The sequence below is a fragment of the Thunnus thynnus genome, chromosome 20 (genome assembly GCF_963924715.1).
Source record: "Thunnus thynnus chromosome 20, fThuThy2.1, whole genome shotgun sequence".
NCBI classification, from domain to species: domain Eukaryota; kingdom Metazoa; phylum Chordata; class Actinopteri; order Scombriformes; family Scombridae; genus Thunnus; species Thunnus thynnus.
Genome location: NC_089536.1, coordinates 6,767,047 through 6,786,095, shown reverse-complemented (window position 1 = coordinate 6,786,095; position 19,049 = coordinate 6,767,047). Strand labels below are relative to the sequence as shown.

Sequence of the window (19,049 nt, the reverse complement as noted above, 5' to 3'; positions counted from 1 at the left end):
AGTCTGTTATGGTCTGCATGGACAACAAAAAAAAACCAAAAAACAAGAGATTCAGCAAGTCTCCTCCTGTTTAAGTGTTTCAGATGAAGCAGAGTGTGTGCCTTGCTCAAGGGAAACTAATTGAAGGGAAAGCAGAACTCATTCATTCACTGTGTGTTCCACCATTTCTGAGATTTGAACTCGCAAAGTTTTGATCACAAACCTGCTACAGAAGAAGAGAGAAACAAAGACTCGTAGAAAAGATGGAAAGACAACTTGTGCTTTCTTTCTCTGACTCTTATATTTGTGTGTTTTGAACCGCCAGGTGATGATGCAATGACGGGGGACACAGATAAATATCTGGCCCCCCAGGACCTGCGGGAGCTGGGCGACGACTCGCTCCCTCAGGAGGGCTACATGGGCTTCAGTGTCGGTGCGCGGTCACAGAGGTAAGATACATCCCAGTCCGTTATGATTACTATGTCTATTTCTATATTTGTTCAGGTACTTGTTGCATTTTAATATCAACTGTTATCACATATGTTTTGATACATTATTTTAGCAGTAGTTCATCAAATCGCCCTGTGAGTAGTCCCTGAGTCACCAAGCTTCTAGAAAAACATTTTCTGGCATGATGGGGCTGTAAAAGGGATTCAGACACAGAAGTCAGACTCTTTAAGCGCAGATCGGGTGGTTGTAGGATTCCACACACAGTATAAATGGCGTTTTTGCTTTGCAGAAAAAGGAAATCGCTCATGGTACATTACAAAGCAAATTTGGCAACTGCTGCTCCGTTCCAAAAAGAGAGGGAACTTTTTACCAAAGAAGCAAAGCGCTCGGATAGACAGAAAGTGATGAGGTTTATGGGAATTGTTTTATTGCCGGCATGTGATGACATTCCCACCATAGTCTTCTTTGTTTACGGTATTTGCACAATTATTTTGATGGACACAAAGAAGTTAAGAACAGCTAAAAAGTCTTTCAAAGCACAGAGAGCCGAAGTCATGACGTCACGTCCAGGTAGCCTCCGTTCCACCAGCTCCCGTCACTCAGTGCAATCTCTCGTTTAGCGTTTCTTTCATCCGTCTTTCTGAAAACATGAAGCGTGTTCCTGGAGTTTACTTTTCATATTCTAAGACCACTCGACATCCGCTACAGCAGCTGCTATCAGAAATCTAAACCTTTGTTGTTTTAACAAAGTTAAACAAAATTGTTGTTGTGCGCACAGAAAAAACTACAGCCCCCGTTTAAAAGAACTACAAGCGCAGCAGCTGCGGATACGCGGTATGTTGCAGGCGAGTACGTAGGTTTTGTCCGTATCCATGAAATCCCCAACACTTTCTTCTAAAGTCATTTAACTTTATAGTTGTAATCTGTGCCGCATAAAGACTTGTACAGCATTCGCTCCTCTCTGTCCTGCTGTTATTACAGACATGTTTGAAGTCACCGCGACCCCTCCACTCCCTCATGGACTCGTCATCTCTGTCGAGACATGACGTTTAGCCTGGAAATGTCAAGGACTTATGGGAAACAATGTTCGTTAAAGGCTGCTATAAAACACAAATATTGAATAAAAAAATGACATTTTCAGAAAACTCACATCCTTATCTAAACATAAATGTAAACAACGAGCCACATGACATACTGTTGAGACAGGTGCTAGCATAGTTAGCAGCTCCTTCTCAGTTCTCAGGCACCATGCTTGATTTCAGGCATTAAACAGTTTTATATTCATATAATACTTAATTCAATACATCGTACACATTTCCTCCTGGACAACTTCTCAGGCTCATATATCTTTTCTTGCTTTAATCCCTGAGTTACAAATGTCAATCTGATTTTTAATCAGGTTTTCCTACTTCTGGAACAAAATCCAGAAGTTCTGGTTTAACTTTTCTTGCTTTAATCCCTGAGTTACAAATGTCAATCTGATTTTTAATCAGGTTTTCCTACTTCTGGAACAAAATCCAGAAGTTCTGGTTTAACTTCGGCTCTCTATAGGATGATGGAGTTATACTGTAGACATATTAACTACTTCATAATAGCACAAGAAATCTTGTGAAAGGGCTTGATGTAAAAACTCACAGAGTTGTCAGGGTGGAAAAGCTGCAAGTTTATTAGCCATTTGAGATGAAACTGTGAAGTCAGGTTTGAATTAATTCTAATAATATCGAGAAACAAGTAAGATAGAAATGAAGCCTTATATTATTCTGACTCCTGACTAGTCGCGCACACACACAGACACGGATTGAACAGTTTTCCCCCTCACCAGCGCGAGGTCGTAGGTCACTCTCCGCGGCTGTTGAACTTTTTGTTCAGTATAATGAACGCACGAAAATATTGACACTTGTGTAACGCGCTGCACAGGGAGGGGTTATTGAATATCTGAGGAGTGACACACATGGACACTGAGCCACAGGAAATTAGAAACATGTTCGATTCCATGGCCTCGAGCGCTGCGTTAGATCAACAGATCAACACACACTGTTTGAGTGAGATGGGACGTGTGTGTGTGTGTGTGCGTGCGTGTGTTAGAATTGGTTTAACAAATTGCTGGTTCTCTGCAGGAATGGATTCAAATCATTTCCAGTTCAGTCAATTTAGGAAGTGAATTATCTGCAAAATTTCAAAACTGAAAATCCATCTCCGTCTAAAGATTTGTACAAATGAACTGTCTATCAGAACAGAAAGTACTTACTGTGTGTCATTTCTTTTGTTGTTGTTTGTACTATTTTTCTCAGTGATAATGGCAGAATGTTTCTATTATATCAGTGTATTGGATATTTTTGTTATTACATCATCCTTGTGAACATCACAAAAAGCAAAACAACAGAGTTGCGACGTGGGATGAGCTGTTGAGTCCAGAAATATCTTTTATAACACTGTAAATTCCAATTTGAAAGGTTTCTTTTAATGATATCCTCAACATAGAAACACAGGAGTCTCCTGGATAATTTCACGATTGTAAACATTTATATGGCCACATGATCCTGAGCTGCTGTTTCAAATGGCAAAGAAGCTGAATTCATTTAATATTGACCCAGAATCCAAAAGTGAACTGATTGAACTGCTGAATGTATTATGAGGTTTTGACAGAGTGTAATTTTGAGCTTCAGCTTGTTGTTTGCAGCACACGCAACAGAAAGTCCTGACCAAACTTCTCCTTGGGAGTCTTTCTCTCCTTAAAGCTGCACTAATTAATATTTTGCTGTTAATAATAGATAGAAAGACTATGCTTAATGTGAAAGGTATTGCTCGTAGTGACAAACCTACAGAAAATGATTACCTGACTCTGCATTTCCCCTCAGCGCTACTTTAGCATCTTTTAGCTAATTGTTTTGGTTTTATGGCCTGTAACTTTAGTGTTTTGGTTCACTCTCACTGCTCTCATCAACCTTGTTTCCAGCAAAAAAGCTCTGAGAAACACTTAAGTGCTGCCCAGCACTAAATGACAGATTGATAAAGTTTGCTGAACACAGTGGAGCATTTCGTTAGCTAAAAAGTTGTTTTTCTCACCAAACCAGAGCTGAAAGGAGGATGAATATTGGACCTAAATTCACCAAGAGGACTCAAACACAAGAGTCAAATATCTCCCTCAGGAGCTGATGTAGACCAAAAATAAGCCAAAAAGTAAAAGAATATTTGTCAAGTGGTCAGAAACATGACTCCAAATGATTGCTAATGTTGCTCCATATTCACTAGATGTTTAAATAGGCAACCGTTTGCTAACACGCTCACCACAACATCTTTTAAAGATGATGTCAATGTTGTGTTTGCAGCTTTTTCCACTGTGGCCTAAAAAATGTTTTTTTACATACACAGGCTTGTCCCTTTTAACCTTCTATCAAATAACCAGAAATTTTCAACTGTCAGTCACCTAACTTTGTCTATGCAGACAACGAACTGGACAAAATAACTCCTCTCACTTCGCAACTCTACAATAAATCGTTGAAAATGAAATGATTGAGTGTACAGGTGGGGACTGAGATGAAGTGACACTGATATTAGACCAAGAATTAGGAGTTTATAAGGTACTGTAGGTAGTTTCAGTCAGACAGCGAGCAGTAAGGATGCCAGGCGGGGCGACAGGCAGAATCTGACATCATTCTACCAACCTGCATCTGAGCTCAGGCTTTTCTCCTCTCTGCATCTCTCTGTCCACTCCTCTGTTTGTTTGTTCATGATCTTTTATTCTCTCCTCATGTCCGTTCTTAATGTTAGTCCCAAAGTCAGGTAAGGCTGAAGGCATGAAGAGGCCTCCCTAAACCAACCCATCCCACCCAAACTCACCCCTTTCCCCTCCCCCCCTTACACCCTCAGACCCCCAGTCGCCATCAATATCATGACTTTGTGGTCCGATGTAATACATATTTACTGTGTATGTTTGACTCATTTGACTACTAACTTAATGATTTTGAAAAGTTTTATGTTGTTCAACACTGTTGTATGTTAACATCAGGCACTGTGTGGTGTACTGTGGTTCACTTGTGTGTGGTCTTTATGTCTTCTTACTTTCAGTTGAAAACAGCTGTCCCTGGGTTCTTTGCTTATAGAGAATAGAGTTGTGTTTGCTTTTGTGTTTGATTTTGGTTTTTATTTGCGCCTGGGTCTTTGTGGGGTTTGTCACAAAGTGAAGCTTTGCATTATTTTGGTTTCTGTGTGGAGTGGTCCTTCATCAAGCTTCCAGGGACCTGAACTGATATATCTGTAGGCAATAAAGGATGCTATTGCTGCCTTTATCAGTTTAGTCTCGTATTGTTTACTACAAATAATGGATAGAGCAGAATGATCTAACTGAACCGTTAGATCACACATTCTCACATGTTAAAAACTACAGATTTAATAGTGAAAATACTTTATATTTAAATACATAATAAATTCATTTTGAAAAGAAACAAGAAGAAGTTAATTAGCTGGATGGGATTTTATGTTTTGCCAACAACAGTCAGAAAACACAAGGTCACACAGTACACAGAGTAACAACATACACATACACATATATATATATACACACATAGAGTTAAGAACATTATGGCTTTACAGGAAGTGTAAAAATGCATATATGTGCATGTGTTAGAGTATGAAGGGCTTCACTGCTTGATTATCATCTTAATGGCAGTTGGAATAAATGAGTAGTTTCCACTGTCTTTTTCAGGGACTGCTGACTATTTTATTAAGTCAGTTTCAACTTTTTTTTTGCAGATACTGGCAGTACAACACAATCCTGAATTTGTACTCTAATTGCTGTGTTACACATGTTAAAGGAGTCAGGATATCTTATTGCAAACATACACGTATAAACAAACAAATGCAGTAAAGATTGGAGCTAAAGTCAGATCGACTCTTGCCTTTTAAATATTATTTGTATCGTATCTTGGCCTTATATGGAAGCTGAGCCATAGTTGTGTTTTATTTTTAATCCTGTTATCTCAAGATCAATAAATGTTTGTAAATGTCCCCCCTGAAGTTTGTTAGTTGTGGTCTCTTCCTGAAATGAGGAAGTCTGGTTATGGGCAATAATTATCTTGTCATTTTGAAAACACAAACTTTGTTTTCTTGAGATAATAACCCTGCTACCACAAGAAAATGACATCCCAAAATAAGGAGCTACTTAATTTACAATCTTGACATGATAGGATGAAAAAAAACTATATAATACAACTATGGCTCCTCTTGGCTTCCATAGATTTTGTCATTTCAGCATTTAGAGATGTGTTTTTTTTTTGTCATGTTGTGCTACAGAGCAGTTCCTCTGAGCACAGGCTAATTGGTTGACATCGTTTAACTTGTTTAGAGAAAATAGCGCTGTTGTAATTGCGGTTGAGATGTTGCAGGCAAACATTCATCCCGTCATTGCTCAGGAATGCTTTTTATTTGCCCCATAAAAGTCTCTCTCAAAGCCTGAACACCCATCATCTGCGTACAGTCACTGACAAACGTATCAGGACAGTAAACTAAATCTGCAGATACAGTTTATTGTCAAAATATAAAATAAACTAATTTTCGACCAGTGAAACATTGTCATCATGAAGACCAAAATAAGATCCCTGTCCTAGTACTGTGTCCGTCGTCCATCATACAGTAATCGAATTAACTTTCATAAGCTACTCTGCTTCACTCAGGCTTTTAGGGCATTTTGCGGCATGCTGAAGAAGCTAAAAAAAAAAAAGCTGTAGTTGTCAGAAAAGGTGTAGTCACTGTGGTGATTTTTGTGACAAATCTGTTTTCTCTTTTTAACTGCATTCCCCTCTGGATTTCTAGATTTTATCTTAAGATTTGTTTGGTTGCCAAGGATATATTATTCAATAACAATGCTGATCCTACTGGTTACTTAGCCTTTACACACAGATCTCTCTCTGTCTTTTGGGGTTTTTATCTTGGAAACACGTGATTTCCCTCCTCAAGAAGGTTCTTTCTTGCTTTGCGGTTGTTCTTGTCACTGGTGGCATACAGTACATTCAGGTTCCTGGAAGCTGCATGCATTTAATGTGTTTATGTTTGTTTTTTTTTTCTGTTCACTTTCATTCCCCCTTACCCCCACCAACTCCCAACTCCTCCTCCTCCTCCTCCTCCTCCTCCTCCTCCCCCTCCCCCCATTCCTCCTCCCCCCCCTCCCGTCTCCATCATTGTGACTGTTGTCTTGGTAATCCGTGACTACTACGGCAACCACACCAAGCCTGCGTTCCTTCAGTTCTGATAGGTCCAACACGCTGAACCGGAGCTCGTTCACACGGGATAGCATGATGATAGAGGAGATGCTGGCAACCAATAAGGAGATGGTACGTATCGCACACTAACCTGACCTATAGGTGATTAAAGGTACATATGCTTTCTCTCTCTGTCTCTTTCTCAGTCTTTCTCTCTCAGTCAGTAATCCCCAGGTCATTAACTTCACGAGGGACACGGTTCTGTCTCCAAATTTGCCAAGCTGTCTTGGTGCCGTGCCAAGAGCCACACTATCCGCCAATCCTCTTACACCTGAGTTGGTGCTGACATAAAGACGACCAATCCCCTTTACATTTTACTGAAAGAGGAGGAAATGAGATTAGTGATTAGTGCTGCTATCTAAGAGGAATTACTGTGATGGCCCACTTTCTTTAAGGATGCTGCGAAATGCCACTAAGCTAAAGTAGAAGTTCAGGTGAAACTTAGTGTAGAATATATCCCAGGAGCCAAAGAATATGTGGCTTTTTTTACCACCAAGTCTGCATCAGTCAAAAACCTTGTGAATTATAGCAAGTGACATTGGTGCCTTGCTTAGGCAGTGGCTCATGTACCTCAGTTTCTTACCTCAGTTTCTTAAAATGTTGAATTAACACCAGACATGGATCTCTAAACTGCCTGGTTCGCCTTCCAAACAAGTATAGAAATGAGTCCAACATTAGCAGCTCAAGACATAATCAACTGTGCATGTAGACAGGGAAGTTATTGTTGGAAAATTTAATCACCAATGTTATATCTGAGTTTTACTGCTGACACCAAAACAATGATACCTCATTTTGGGGAATATAAAACATGTTTTTTTCCCTTTTAGCATCAATGTTAAATAAAGAACTATTCCTAAATAAGATATAGTCCAAGAAGCCCAGAAGTCTGAGCTTTCTCTGTAAATTTGATGCTTTTTGATACTTGATGCTACAAACATATTTCAATCAGGATTGAGGTTTGATTCAACCTTAATTGTAGATCAAGCTTGATCAAAAGAGCCTCTGAGGAATGAACATGATGAAAAAGTGAAACAAGCAGATTGCACATCACAATATTTTGAGCATCAGAGTAACAGAAGTATTTGATTAATAGACTAAATGTAACAGCTGGCAATTAACAGCTTGTCTCCTCTCATGCTGCTCCAGATGCTCTGTAAGGAAAAGTCTTTCATTGTAGAGCAACACAACAAGGTAGATGTTCGAGTCATCTTGCACTGTTTTCTGTCAGTGCATGTGAGAATATGTCATTTGTTTCTTATTGTTTCTTATTCAGTTCTGTTGTGCCATCTGTTATGTTACCATGCACAGCTTATATCAGAGCATTTTATGTTTGATAATCATGTAATCAGTGGTCTTTAATCATAAGCTATGGTATAAAGAGGAACAAATTAAACCAATGGGCATACACCTTTTCTCATATGTGTCTTTACTATGGTGGACCACACTATCACCACATCAGAACTGGTTATATTCCTTATTAATTGTGGGATTGATTAACTACAGCACTGCATTTACAGTGTGGAAAATGTGCTAACCCAAAAATGTATTAAAACCTATGTATGAGTATTTAAGAGTATTTAAAGTGAAGTAACTTTCCGGCCAAACCTTGAAAGTTTTTAAGCGTCGCTTTCAGTTACTCTCACATGGTGGCCATCCAATCTTTTGGGGGCTGAAACTCTGAATTATTCTCATGCCTCCAAGCATTTTTTCTTGTTAAAGTATCAGAAATCATCTGTATTATTTAATGCAAGATCATGTGATCTTCTGACAAACAAAACACCAGACCTGCTGTCAAGTCAAATGTCGAACTTTCTCTTTTTTTTTGGTATCTGTTTTCTTAATGCTTGTTGTCTTTTGTATATTCTTAAGACAGTAATATTTCAGTTAAAAATTCATTGTTCTGTTTCTGTTTTGCTTGTTTTCACTGATCTACTGAATATCATCTAGATGTTTAAATGATGTTGTGCTGAAATGTTACATCTCCAGATTAGCTTATGATATCTGTCATAGTCTCTCATGTATAGAAATCATTTTACTAGAGGTACAAGGAGTGATGCCCTCCTTCCCCCAGAGGAAATTTACTTAAAATTAGCTAGAAAGTAACTGGGTTGTCATCTTGTTATATCACAGCTCTCTGCTTACACGTAAAACATGACAAGCACATTGCTAAAGAGTCACATAACCTGTTTCAACCCCTATGAGAGTAGATTTACACATCCCTGTTTACCTTTTTACTTCAGTCTGCAGTAAACTATAACTTTTACTCATCAGTTTTCAGACGGTTGACTTGTTATGAGATGTTATGAGATAAAACTCCACCAGCACAGGCTTGTGTTTTCTTCATTTGTCAGTTTTTGTTATTAAAGTGCATGGATAGAGAAAAGAGAAAAAAAAAGCTTTTTGGTGTTCATCATGATCTGATTATTTTATTTTACTCCCATTTAGATCACAAGCACAAAATATAATTTCTCTACTTTCGCCTCGTGCGCATGCAGGATTCTCTGCGTGCTTTCTCACACACACTCATGCATTCCAGTGATTTTGTCTCCCCCCCCCCCCAGCATTTGGCGGTGGCTAAAGACTGTGACAACGACTCTCTGAGGAGATACAGCTGGACTGCAGACGCACTGGATAATGTCAACCTAGTCTCCTCGCCAATACACTCCGGGTAAGCATGTGCGAAAGTATGAATGGATAAAGAAGCGAGGGGAGAGGGAAATCAGGGACAACTCTGGGAAAGGACTGAGGGAAAGGTAGTAAACTTGCTAATGTGAACACAGTGTTCTGCAGAATAGTTGGGGAATTAATAGGTGGGAGGGAGAAAGGAGTAAAGGGGAGAAAAGCTATGTATTCTCTGTCTGTCTGTCTTACCGATTCCCTCTTTCTCATTTTCTCTCCTCCTCGAGAAAACGGCTCTTACCAGCAGCGGTTTCTCTTCACCACTCTCTCTGATTGTCTGTTCTTTTCAAACTATAAATAATCTGTCGGTAAAAATTGCACTTCCCTCATTTCCAGAAAGAAAGGAACCTGAAAATGTATTTCGAAACTTGTACAAGCTACTAGAAAAATCCCAAAAATCTGACCAATGTGTGCCTGATGCTCAAGGTCGGGTGACCTTTTTTTGCACAAGCAGTCCCAGCTGTGACTCACCTAACTGTGGAAACGAGGGAGCTGTAATATAAAGAACTTCTTGGTAATCGTCTTCTCAGTGAATATTCCAATGCTCTATTGTTGACCTGTCACTCCTGCGTTGCTTTGTCGTCCATCCTGCAGTTTTTCCTCTCCGCTCCCGCAGTACGACAGCAGGTGATTGACTGTGATTGATTGCCTTCTTTTTTTTCACCCACCACCACCACCTTGTTTGTGTTACCTCCCCGTTTCCAGTGACATTACACCCTGTCTTCTCCGTTCACCCATAACAACTGTGTTTTTGCTCTCCCCACACATGAGCTATGTTGTTACAGACTTGACATAAAGTGGTTTGAATTTTTTTGGCCTTGTGTTTATTTCTTTAGTTTGTTTGGAGGACATTGTTTGGAGTCTTAAACTGATCTGAATGAACTCATGTTGCAAGATCTGTCTGAATGTGACTCTGTAGAGATTGGAAGGATGCAGACTTGCGCTTTAGTTTGCAGCTGGATCTGAATGTTTTCACATTTCCCACCAGCGAGTTCTACTCTTTGACTGTAAACGGACAGATCAGCTAAAATAGTTACTGATTAATAGCCAGTTAAAAAAAGTCCTTGTGTCAGTTTTTTGTGTTTTTAAAGTCTGTGAGTGAATCTTTACTTTTGCTGTGGACTCGTCGAGTTATGGAAAATTACATTTATACTCTGACTTTTTGTTCAACAGCTACATACAAACTAACATGACATCTCAGTCACCGAATTGCATGGTGTGGTTCTTCGTGTGTTCGTGTGTGTGTGTGTGTGTGTGTGTGTGTGTGTGTGTGTGTGTGTGTGTTTGAGGTATGGGATTTCCTTCTTCAAAAAGGTGCCCTGTGGAGTTTTCTTGTAAACAAACAAAAGTTATGTTTGCATTGACTCACCAAAATGCGTTGTGTGTGTCCATGAGGTCTAACAAAAGAGCTGAATGTACTTCCTTGCTCATAAAAAAAATTACAAAGCCGTGTTTTACTAGCTTGCAGTCTTCTTCTTTTTCCCTTCCATCTGTAGATCAGTGGAATAGTGTGACATCCATGTTCTTGTACATTTGCACAAAACTCCACAGGGTACCTTTAAATTGAACTGAGTTACATGCAGAACTACACAACCTTCTAATACGGGTCAAAAACAGGTTACATCGGAGGCTCCCGTGTTGGCATCTCGGCTTTATTGTTCAAATTTAATCCACACAAAATGCAAAGACAAACCTCATTAATAAAGCATTTTTTCAATATAATTTTGTCGACTATTCATTTTCTGGAGTGAAAATGGATATTAAAAGTATGATAAACATCATCAAATTTTCATCAGCGTGTCTTTTCAAGATGGCGTTTATTTTTTAATTGTAACCAACACTTTTTAAAGCGCAGTCACAGCCAACACAGAAACCTCCTCACATTTCTTCCTTCTTTCTTTATCTCTCTTCTCTTATGCTCACACTTACTTTGTGTTTTGAAGACCACGGCATGGGATGGGACCTCACCTCTCTCCATCAATACTGCTGTTAAACCAACATGTATTTTTACCTCTTATTCCATTCCTTCTCTATATACTTCCCTCTATCTCTTTGTTTATCTCCTTTTCTTCATATATGCTTCTCTTTCTTTCACTTTATTCTCACTTTTTTTTTATACTCTCTGCTTCACTGCCTCTCTGTCTTCTATCACTCTTTGTCTCTTGCTCCTCTCCTCCTTTTTTCTTCCCTTTTTTCGCTCTACATCAGGTTCCTGGTCAGCTTCATGGTCGACGCCAGGGGCGGCTCCATGAGAGGAAGTCGTCACAACGGCATGCGTATCATCATCCCGCCTAGAAAATGCACAGCACCCACCAGGATTACCTGCCGACTGGTCAAGAGGCACAAACTGGCGTCGCCTCCTCCGATGGTGGAAGGAGAAGGCCTGGCCAGCCGACTGGTCGAGGTCGGCCCGGCAGGAGCTCAGTTCCTCGGGTAAGGCTTCATTTTTCTTTAAACTTCACTGATATCGTTATTGCTATTTGCTTAAATTAGCTTTTTTTGTGCACTTCCGTTCGGTGACTCAGCATCTCCTTCCCTCTGCTTCTTGCCATCCCCATTTCCAGCCATCTGCGTTTATATTTAGAGGTGTGAATGTGTGTATGTGCATGTTTAGGTGTAATACCTGCTGTTTAATTAGCAGTTTAAGTGTAATTGTTGCAGTTTGCTCACCCTCAAGCAATTTGCCCAGCTGTGTTTCCCTTTGGTAAAGTAAAGGCAACATCACTATCTGACGTAAAGAAAGGAAAAGTAAATTTGTGCTCGTGTTTCAGTTTTATATACAATCCTAAATATGTCAGGAAGTGTGTCACAACCAACGGAGCTATTAACTTATTCCCAAGACTTTTCTCTCCGATTACCGTGTAAAAAAACAGCAAAACAAAACATACATGTCTGAATCTGACAAAGATTATTCTGGATTTGGTTACAGGTGGGAGGAGTATGTGGAAGATTGTGGAGTAGCTCAGCTTATGAAAAAATGTTTATGGAGGACCATAAATACACAAATAAGATTACAAATTGGTGTGAAGCTGATCTTCTATATATTTATTCTCACAACAATCAGTGAACTACCAGATATCCACTTACTGTGTTTAAATAACATTGATGAACACACTTGGACCATGATGGGTGGTGTCTTTGAAGGGTACTTGAGCTTTTCTAGGGGTATGTTAGACAAAAACAAAAAGGTTGGGAACCACTGATGTAGTCTATAAAATGCCGGAGGTCATGTCTTAAAATTGTTTTTTCCAACTAACAGTCTAAAAATCCAAAGATATTCAACTTACAGTCATTAAAAATCAGATAAAAGCAGCAAATGTTCATATTTTATAAGCGGAAACAGCAATTGATAATTGACTTTAAATTATTAATCTATAATTAAAATAGTGGTTGATTAACTTTCTTTTGATTTATCTTTCCAGTATAATATTTTTTGTATTACTCCATAATATTACTGTATTACTGTAAGATTATGGAAGATATAGGATGTACAGGCTCGTTTTTGGATCTCCCTCAAACTCAGACAATCTTGTTATCTTCAGTTAGTAACAAAATTCTTTGATATTAGATCTCTGAAACCAGCACTGTATGTGCTGTAGACACCTGCCAGCAACTCTGATGATGTGAGAGAGACGTTGCCATTACTGATATCACGAAGAATACTGGAAAAAAGAAAGAGATAATCTTCTCATTACCGATACAAAACTGGAGCTCAGTGGCTTGTACTTTTACTGACTTTGCGAGTGTGTGTTTTGTGTATGTATGTGGCCGTGTGTTTGTGTGTGTGTTTGTGTGTTTCCTTATCTTTGTGGCCACAGTAAACTACATCTTCCCAGAAAGCTGCCAGCCCTTAATGAAGGCGAGAGCCTGGTTAGTCCAGTGCTACAGCTGGGACCCAGAGGAACTAGATTTGTTGGGTAGGAACCAAACATAGCATCCAACCCCACTGCTCGTCTCCTTCCTGTACCTCCCACCTCCCCCCAAGGAAACGACATGAGCGAGGCTGATTCATGCTGATGGATATGATTATTTTACCCATCTCCATTGACTTTAATTTGATAGGATACAACATTACTATTATATGGTTGCCATGTAGTTTTGGGAAGAAATCAACGACATAGAGATCATTTTAAACATGCTTTTGAAGGGAGGATGGACTAACATTAAATCAGCAATATGCTCACTTGTATTTAAAGTTGGTGGGAATTTGTTTAACCTTTAATAATATTAAAGGAAGAGACAGAGAATATAGGTTTTACATGGGATTAAATTCTTCCTAAAACTACACAATGTATCTTTAAATCCACTGTGATTACTTTCCAGCCTCTTTCATTTAGAGATCATCGTATTTTTTTTTTTTATTTCAGAGGCTTTCAGTGGGCTTCTGACATCACTGAAAGTAAAAGGTTTTGATCGGCTGTCTCAGACTGGACTGCGCTTGTTGGGCATGAGCCTTTTCCTCCTCAAGCAAAGCATCATCCTGCTTCCCATGACTGCTGTTACTTTACTTCACCTTTAAGATCAGTTTGATGTCACCCCCACAGTGTGCACACAGTGTGTATGGATAATTCATTTCCAGAGCTGTTGTTAGGAAGAGTCTGGCTGGGTTGACGTGAAGATTTTTTTTTTTTCAACGTGTTTAGAACATGTTGCATAAAATCTGAATGAATGTGAAACTTCAGGAGCTACAGCTCAATATAGAAGGGTTGTTTGGTTTTGCTTATTGATTAGCAGGAAATCAATAATGATGGACATTCTGTGGTTTTGTCACTTTATCACGTGGATTTATTGGAGTGACTTTTAAAAAACATTAAGAAAAAAATTGTGAGGTTTTAACTGTTTAAAGCACCGGTAAACTTTATTATAAATTTTAACAATTACTCTATAATATTATATAGTTATGACTAAATAATTAACAATCATTAAGTTAGGAATAGACATAAATTAAATGATTATTTAGTAAGCATTCAACACTTCATCAGGACTGAGTCGGTGTGGTTTGAGTTAATTTGATTTAATTTAATTGTGACAGTGACGTCTCCTTGGCAACATTAGCAAATGACCCAACAAATGTCATGAGATTCTGAGGCTGTGTCTGAAATCACTACCTCATTCACTACTCCCTACATAACAGACAGTCAATAGTTTACTTAATAGTGAGCAGCAAATTGAGATTTAAAAAACATATTTATATATATATATATATATATATTATATTTACATCTATAAATTAAACACATTCAAATAAAGTGGCCCAGGGTAAATATAGTGCTCTATATAGTAAGTAGGGAGTCATTTTGGACACAGCCGTGCATTTATCCGTGTATTTCTTAAGTTTGATTGGCATATTAAAATACCTGACATCACCTTTTTCCAACAAAGCACCACCTGTTTTAAACCAGTGAGTAGAGAACAGACAAAAAAAAAACCTGAAATTGCTTTTGAAATAAACTCCCCAAAAGTTCATGTTGGTAGAAAATAGTGTTTCCCTGTAGGACTCCATCAGTCATCGTAATCAATTTGTGAGTCTCTTTTTTTAGAGGATTTCCCGAGGAGATGATCAATAAATATAGTTCCTCTGATACCGCAACAGTGGGGATTCTGTTCTTTTTCTTTTTCTGAGTGAAACTGTCCACATTGTTGAGTCTTTTCATCCCTTGTGTTGCGATCATGCCTTTTAAAATAAGGGCTGTGCAGCTTTCTCCTCACGCTCCTCATTTCATTGCACCTGTCTCGTCAAGTCATATCACGATGTGACACTCTCTTCGAATGTCCCATCGAACTCTAACACGGCCACCGCTGTCACTGTACAGCAACACTGTCATCAGCTGAGACACTGTTCATTCATACCTGTACAGTATGTGTCTGAGTCCAGTCTCTCCCAGTGTTTCTTTTCATTTAAGCCGACTCAGGGTAGTTTTGTTAATGTTTTAAATGATTTATAGGGTTAAAGAAGAGAACTAACAAATGAATGCCACCTAAACCTGTGTTAATCCCCCATATACAATATCCTGAAAGAGATGCCATTTCCTCCATTTGCATTTCAGATTTAATCTTGCATTATTGCCCAAGTGGGACAATGCATTTTCACAATCAAAAACTTATTCAGGTCAACATTTAACTTTTTTTTTTTTTTATGCAGACAAGTGGAAATACCCATTCTAATAACCAATTTAAAAAAAAATTGGATCAAAATGAATAAAATATCATTAATTTAACCATATTTCCATGACGTGTACTTTTACCAGGCCTGTGATAGTGGAAATCCCCCATTTTGGCTCGATGCGGGGACAGGAGAGAGAACTGATCCTGTTGCGCAGCGAGAATGGAGAATCCTGGAAGGAGCATCTGTACGACTGTAAGACTGACGACCTCAATCAGCTCCTCAATGGGATGGATGAAGGTAAAGCACAAGTTAAGACTTTCGTTTTCATAGATTATTTGGTAGAATAAGCCCTTATGTGTAGGATTTAATTTAATAATAGCATCTTTTAAATGATTCAGATGACGTACGTTTTTGTTTGTAGAAAAAATGAATAAATAAAAGGTTAAAACTGATGCAATCTATGACAATTCCAGTCCTTCATTCTCAGTGTCCCAGGGTTACCACGATACATGTATTTTCCTTCCCTGTAGAACTAGACAGTCCCGACGAGCTGGAGAGGAAGAGAATCTGCCGCATCATCACCAAGGACTTCCCACAGTACTTCGCTGTCGTGTCTCGGATCCGGCAGGAGACCAATCAGATGGGACCCGAGGGCGGGACTCTGTGCAGCCGGAGCGTCCCATTGGTTCAGGCGTCCTTCCCTGAGGGGGCATTAACCAAGAAGATCAAGGTTGGACTCCAGGTGAGATATAGATGTTTCTGTTAATCTTTCTCACTCAGGAAGAACAGTGAGCACGGCAGAAGCTAACAGGATGTTATAAACAATAAACAATACACACAAATGTACATGTAGGTACACAAACACCACTCATTCATCATCGTCTCCTCCCTCCCAGGCCCAGCCTGTACCTGACGAGACCGTGAAGAAAATTCTCGGTAACCGAGCAACCTTCAGTCCCATCGTTACCGTGGAGCCCAGAAGAAGGAAGTTCCACAAGCCCATCACCATGACAATCCCAGTCCCGCCCCTCTCAGGGGAGGGTCTTACCAACGGCTATAAAGGAGACTCTACTCCCTGCCTGCGTCTTCTCTGTAGCATTACAGGTATGTGTGTGTTTGTACTTTGTGACGACATGTTTGTGTTTCAGACCTTGAGAGGGAGGACATATATGGAAAGTGAGACTGGTGCTCACTTCTTCAAAGGGCTCTTAGACTTGGTTTAAGGGTTAAGCTTGGTTTATATTAGAGTTAGCGTTGGGCTAGTCATGTAGTTACAGTATCCAACATCATCTCTGATGTGCATTGCAAATAAACATCGTTAAATCTGCTCAGATATCATAGAAAAAAAGACGCGCCGAGACTTGCCTGAGAATCATCACATTTGTTTGTTTTCCTCAGTATCAAAGTAATCCAGTGAAAATTTTCTGTACATCCATTGATACATTGCAAACAGGAACAGATAATAGCTAATTTGGCGCATTTTTAGTGGTGCCAGTTTGCCAAATTGTAAACAAACAGAGCTCAAGTTGTAGCCCTCAGCTAACAAACTAATTCTTGGCAATGTTATATTTCCTGTTTATATGCTGAAAGGCATGATGGGAACTGTAGCTACACAGCTGAGAGCATGATTATTCCGCAAATCGAAGTCAAAGAATAATAATTGAAGTGAAAAAAACTATTCATATTAACTTTTTTCATGTTGCACTATTACGGATGCTCCGAATCTTACATTCCTGGAACACTGGCACTCTCCTCTATCAATTCATATACACATACTGTGTTGAAAACCACTGGACATGAAGACAAAAAACTAAATTATCACAATTTTAAATTGGTCCAGGGGGTGACTGAAGTAGGAGGGGTGCAGTTGTCTCTGTTGCATCTCTCTCCCTTGTTTCCTTTCATCTTTCCACTATCACTATCTAATAAAGGCCTTAAATTACCCCCCAAAAAACAGAACATCTGATGACATCTGTCTGTTTTTTTATTGTATTTTATTAAATGTAGGAAAATTAATCACACAAAAAGAATCTTCAGGTTGTTTGATGTTACCTGTATGACTGTCAATTAGGTGGTACGTCCCCAGCACAGTGGGAAGACATCACAGGCACAACACCTCTCACCTTCGTCAATGACTGTGTCTCCTTCACCACCAACGTTTCTGCCAGGTGAGAAACACGACATGTGCATGTATCACCACGCTTATTCTGAACGGCTTACTATCATTATCTGAATTGTTGTGCTTATTGCTGTGTCTCAAATGTTCATCGTATTTGTTGTCCCTTGTGCAGGTTCTGGTTGGCAGACTGCCACCAGATCCCAGAGACAGTGGGCTTGGCCACGCAGCTGTACAGGGAGCTGATCTGTGTGCCCTACATGGCCAAGTTTGTGGTGTTTGCCAAGATGAATGACCCGGTGGAGTCCAGACTGAGGTGCTTCTGTATGACCGACGACAAGGTGGACAAGACCCTGGAGCAGCAGGAGAACTTTGAGGAGGTGGCCAGGAGCAAAGACATAGAGGTGCATATTTATGTTTGGTTTATTATCTTTTCTATTCCTGTCAGAATCTGTGGTTTAGGGATTTCAAAAAATATTCCAACACAGATTTGTAGTCAAGCTCCATATCAGGACATTTATAGGTTTTTACAGCAGTACTTTATTTTTGACACACTAAAAATGTTCTCTTGGCATTATACACAACAAATTTTATTTTAGTGATTACCAGCATGTGATATTGAGCAAATGCTATTATAATAAAGCTATATTATGCAGCTACTTGTGAAAAGTATACTGTATGTGCACAAAGTTCTTGTCCATAGATTATAATCAAGTTGATTCTAATTTGACCGTCAGATAAACACTGAATGTGAAGCAATCTGTTGTCAAATGTATTTACAGTGGGTGATTTAGTTTATGCAGTTCAGTTTATTAATATTTAATACATTTATTATAAAGTGTTTAACTGATCTAGGTTATCTAAGTGCTTCAAAATGATTCCAGCAATACAGTAACCTTATGTAAATCACCAATATAACTAGGGCAACTAGGGCTGGGAAATACATCGATATTATATCGATATTGTGATATGGGACTAAATATCGTCTTAGATGTTGGATATCATAATATCGTGTTATGGCATAAGTGTTGTCTTTTCCTGGTTTTAAGGTCTGCATTACAGTAAAGTGATGTAATTTTCTGAAACATACCAGACTAGTTCTATTATTTTCCTTTACCCACTTAGTCATTATATCCACATTACTGATGATTATTTATCAAAAATTTCATTGTGTAAATATTTTGTGAAGGCACTAGTCATCCCTACAATGTCGTCGCGATATTGATATTGAGGTATTTGGTCAAAAATATTGTGATATTTGATTTTGTCCATATAGCCCAGCCCTACTTGCAACTATCATATGAAGAAAAATGCTCAGAAAAGAAACTGGAAATTAAGACAGAGATAAACATTTGTAAATGTATGCTTGTGTCAGTTTGCAGTGCTGAGTGCTGTTGAGAGTTACACTCTGTATTATGGATGTGGTCTACTTCTAGACCTTATCATGAATACTTAAAAAAAA

General features: G+C 39.0%; 1 protein-coding gene across 19 annotated transcripts in view; it reads left to right on the top strand.

Moving 5' to 3' along the window:
• The window catches only part of LOC137172497 (ankyrin-3-like), a 163,403-nt gene that overhangs the window by 116,424 nt on the left and 27,930 nt on the right, over window positions 1–19,049 (top strand). For 9 of the 19 annotated variants that reach the window (XM_067576978.1, XM_067576973.1, XM_067576969.1 and 6 more), the window contains 9 exons: window positions 305–428; window positions 6,656–6,758; window positions 9,248–9,354; window positions 11,574–11,798; window positions 15,614–15,768; window positions 16,002–16,213; window positions 16,368–16,575; window positions 17,543–17,639; window positions 17,763–17,991. In XM_067576978.1, the coding sequence (XP_067433079.1) occupies window positions 305–428; window positions 6,656–6,758; window positions 9,248–9,354; window positions 11,574–11,798; window positions 15,614–15,768; window positions 16,002–16,213; window positions 16,368–16,575; window positions 17,543–17,639; window positions 17,763–17,991 (1,460 nt within the window). Of the gene's footprint in view, window positions 1–304; window positions 429–4,200; window positions 4,213–6,655; window positions 6,759–9,247; window positions 9,355–9,959; window positions 9,993–11,573; window positions 11,799–15,613; window positions 15,769–16,001; window positions 16,214–16,367; window positions 16,576–17,542; window positions 17,640–17,762; window positions 17,992–19,049 lie in introns of all 19 variants that reach the window. The other 10 variants (XM_067576966.1, XM_067576972.1, XM_067576974.1 and 7 more) reach the window with 2 other exon arrangements.